Genomic DNA, 4,280 nt, shown 5'->3' on the forward strand with positions numbered 1-4,280 from the left:
CTCCCCCTCTATTCTGCCTTGGTGAGGCCACATCTGGAGTATTGTGTCCAGTTCTGGGCCCCTCAGTTCAAGAAGGACAGGAAACTGCTTGAAAGAGTCCAGTGCAGAGCCACAAAGATGATTAAGGGAGTGGAACATCTCCCTTATGAGGAAAGGCTGAGGGAGCTGGGTCTCTTTAGCTTGGAGAAAAGGAGACTGAGGGGTGACCTCATCAATGTTTACAAATATGTAAGGGGTGAGTGTCAGGGAGATGGAGTTAGGCTTTTCTCAGTGATGACCAGTGATAGGACAAGGGGTAATGGGTTCAAATTGGAGCATAGGAGGTTCAAGGTGAATATCCGAAAAAATTTTTTTACTTTAAGAGTGACAGAGCACTGGAACAGACTGCCCAGGGAGGTTGTGGAGTCTCCTTCACTGGAGACATTCAAAACCCTCCTGGATGCATTCCTGTGTGATGTACTCTAGGTGACCCTGCTCTGGCAGGGGGGGTTGGACTAGATGATCTTTCGAGGTCCCTTCCAACCCCTAAGATTCTATGATTCTATGATACCATAAATGCTACAGCAAACAGTATTCTCTAAGGCCCTAGTATTGTTGAATGGAAATGCTTAGATTATGCAGCTTCTGAAGTTTAGATGCAATAGGAGTTAGGCTCACTAAGAATAAACTTTGCATTAGATATTTCCAACTGGAAATTTTAAAGGTTGATAATCAAGATGATTCATGCTAGTGAAATTGCTTACTAATCTTTTCTATAGATTTGATTCTATATGGATTCATTGGTCTGTGTTAGATAATGTAGGAAGTATCAAAGAGCTTAAGCCAAATGATAGGAGATAAAGAATATAGGCTGACAAAGAACATGAGCTATGAGACAGTATCTGAAGTGTGTACACTAACTTCATGTTTCTGTTTCTTCTGTTTCTTAGTGGTAAAGCCTTTCTATCCATCCGAGTCTGAAACCTCTGAAAATGTTGAGTCAGATGATACATGAAAGGGCTTTGTATTATGAACATTGCAGTTACATTTTATTCTTCCTTTTTTATTTTATTATGACTCCAATAATGAAACACATTGTGAGCAATGGAGTGGGGAAGATGAAGCTGGTTGTTTTTTTTATTATTATTTGTTCTTTCTTGAAATGTCTGTAGAGCCAGTTGGAACAAAAACGCAAGGAGTTGGAACAAAAACACAAGGAGTTGGAACTGCAGAAGGAAGAAGAAAAAATGCCGTTGCAACAGCAAGATCAAGAGGTTTAACGCCAAAGCTTAATCAGTGATTTGAAAATACTGTTAATCAGCTGTCTTTTCCTGATGCAGGCACTAGATATGAAACATGAGGCAGAAGCCCATGGGTGTTGAACTAACACATAATTTAAAAAAAATAACATGAAAATGTGGGATGCATGTCTAACACCTTGCTTCCAGCCAGGGTTTGATACTTGAATTCTGGTCTGTTCAGTTAGGTATATTTAGTTTACACTCAGAACAGAACACAACTTTATTGCAAAATTTGGCCATAAGGTTAGCATCATGGATACATTCACATTCCTTGACAGTGTTTATGGGAAAGTATTATAACTCAAGCATGTCTAATTTAAGTGTCTAGACAGTAATGTTTTACTATGAGTCAGCACAAAGTCCATTAACTGTACTGGAAAGAAACTGTTTTTTTGGAATTGGGATGCCTCCTGATTCTGAAATTCTCCCGGTGCACAGGAATTTGTAGTAACTGAAGAATGCTAATACAGATGTCTGTGTAAATGTATGGTCTTTTATTGCTATTTCAATAAAACCATACACTGATAATTGACATGTTTATCTCAATAAAGCTTTTAAATGTATCTCTTAAGTTTATGTGGAGCACGTAGTATTTTAGATACGTTTTTAGAGTACTCAGTTAAAATACTGACTGAACATAACTGTGGAAAGATGACAGTATGAAAGTGACAAGAAAAATGGATATGTAGAAATTTAAACCAAAATTCCTTAATTAAAAAAAAACTAATAAAAAATATCTTAACAAGCATATGACCACCATGTTCACATACCAGCACATTTATATAGCACACATCAAAAGTGTTACCTTTATATTAATACATAATGTCATTCTAACATGTCTGAGGTATTCTCTATAGATAATTATGGGAATGCTTTTAATGAAGATTGGTTTTCACTACCACAGGAAAATGAAAATATGATAGCTGAACTTACAGATACACCTGAAGTGCCTGATTTGACCAAAGTTGAGGAGGTAGATGAGAGTAGTCAGGTTCAGGTAAGTGTTTAGAAAGAACAAGGAGATTATAAATGATTGATTCTTACAGATTTGCTTTTCTGTGCTGGCATATCGAAGGTTTAAACTGTTGCCATTAAGAGTGTGCTGTCTCTCTCCTATGGTTTTAAGGGACAGTATTTCGGTGACAATCTCCAGATTTTTCTAGCTAGTTCTCTGGTACAAGGTAAGCCATTCTAAAAGACTGTGTGGTGCTGACTGACAAAATTCTCAAGATTAAATATATCCTTTTGCATTCAGGTATGTTTCAAACAAAAGTGAGTATTCTCAAAGAGAAGGCAGCATTCCTTTGCCAGTCGTATACATCATGTGCTAAATCACAAAAGATGACTCATTTTGGGTGATTTGTTTTTTTTTCTAGTTGGTGTGAAGTATATTTTTTGTGCAGCATATTGCACTCTTATGCAGAGATATCTGAGCAAACATTTAATATAAAAGACCAGACCAGATAATATGGACACACAGTGCTCACTAAAACTGGGACCTGCTGAGAATGAGGTTTTCTGAGTCCTGTGCCAACATAAATGTACTGCTTTAAGTACTGCAACGAGAGCTCTATATTGTGATCCTCAGACATCTTCTATGCCCAGCTTTTTTTTTGTTTGCTTGTTACTGTTTTTGTATTCCTTTTGTACTTGACAGTCCAGGGAAATTAGAAGCCATGACTTCAGATTTTTATGTACTAATTTTAGTACATCAATATCAGAACCATTTTTCCTTTATTAACCTTAATAATTTGCACAGTTGACTTCTGGTATCAGTAGTGTATTTCTAGCTCAGAATTTTTATTGTGATATCAATATGCTTTATGTTTAAGGTTACTTTAATAACAGCTTGTTTTATTAGTGTTTTCAAACTATAACTGAGAACATACTTAGGACTATCCTTACAGTAGGGTTTTCATAGGTGCTTTTTTCACTAAGATAAATCAGATGAGTTCTCAAGGTCTTGTGTAGCCCCACTTTTTATAGTTTTCTGATAATTACATATTCAAAAGTAGTCTTGAATCTTCAGGCATGTTTTATGTGTTCTTAAATAAATGAATTTCACTTCACCAGAAGTGAAAAGGAGTAGTAAACTTACCTGCTTCTCCTTGTATGGTGCCGTTTTCCAAGTGTTTATGCCACAAGTCATTTGAAGCTGGATTACATTTGCCTTTGGTGATATTTCAGGTTTATAGTAATATGTTTCTTGAGTTAAACTACACATTAAGAACAGGTCAACAAAATTGAAACCTATAGGCTTGTACTGTTAAAGCTATTCTGTTCTCAGAATCATAATGCTTCATCCAGACTCACTTGATTTTATAATAGAAGTCTGGTGATAAACTTCATCATATGCCACTGAATGGAAGAATACGTAATTATATTGATAAATACCAACTTGTATGTCATGTGGGTTTTTATTTTTTCCTCTTATTTTCTTTTTACAAAGTTCAGTTAATGCTGTCGACTGATAGAATTTCTTTTTTGTTGTTTGTTTTTAGAGTATAACAGACGTCCCAGCAGAGTCAGAAGAAGAAAATTCCCAACCGATCTGAAAGCAGTAAATATTTTCTACTCGTTACTTGCTGATCCAGAAGTGTAATGTCTTCATTTATGTATGTTTATATACAGAAGTGATTTACATGCCTGTTGTTTCAGTTTCTGTACTTTCTGACTGTTTGCATAAAGTCTGTTAATTCTGGCATGTGATGCTTCCTTTTTGTTCTTAAACCGTTGTAGCAAGCACAGCACACTCAGGAAGAAAACTGTAATTGAAAGCAGTAAATATATTTTCTACCTATTGCCCTTTGATTCTTGAAGGGTAACAATGATAATTATAGACATAATTAATGTGTCAAGATTATTTTGGAGTAGAGGCTCTGATATGATAATTTGAATAAATATTAAAAGAAAAAAAGTCATTGAAAAAGGATTTACATATAATTTGAATGGGTTCTGGTAGAAACAGGTAATGCTTTATAGATTAGAAATGGAGAGTTC

At 35.5% G+C, this 4,280-nt stretch overlaps 1 protein-coding gene across 1 annotated transcript in view; it reads left to right on the plus strand.

The window, feature by feature from the left end:
* Positions 1 to 3,835, plus strand: part of DYDC1 (DPY30 domain containing 1) — a 6,737-nt gene extending 2,902 nt beyond the window's left edge. The window contains exons 3-5 of the mRNA XM_009998127.1: positions 1,179 to 1,253; positions 2,185 to 2,277; positions 3,782 to 3,835. Coding sequence (XP_009996429.1) covers positions 1,179 to 1,253; positions 2,185 to 2,277; positions 3,782 to 3,835 — 222 coding nt within the window. The remainder of the gene's footprint in view (positions 1 to 1,178; positions 1,254 to 2,184; positions 2,278 to 3,781) is intronic.
* The last annotated feature ends 445 nt before the right edge of the window (positions 3,836 to 4,280 follow it).

Source organism: Chaetura pelagica, unplaced genomic scaffold (genome assembly GCF_000747805.2).
Source record: "Chaetura pelagica isolate M959 unplaced genomic scaffold, ChaPel_1.0 scaffold205, whole genome shotgun sequence".
Classification (NCBI taxonomy): Eukaryota; Metazoa; Chordata; class Aves; order Apodiformes; family Apodidae; genus Chaetura; species Chaetura pelagica.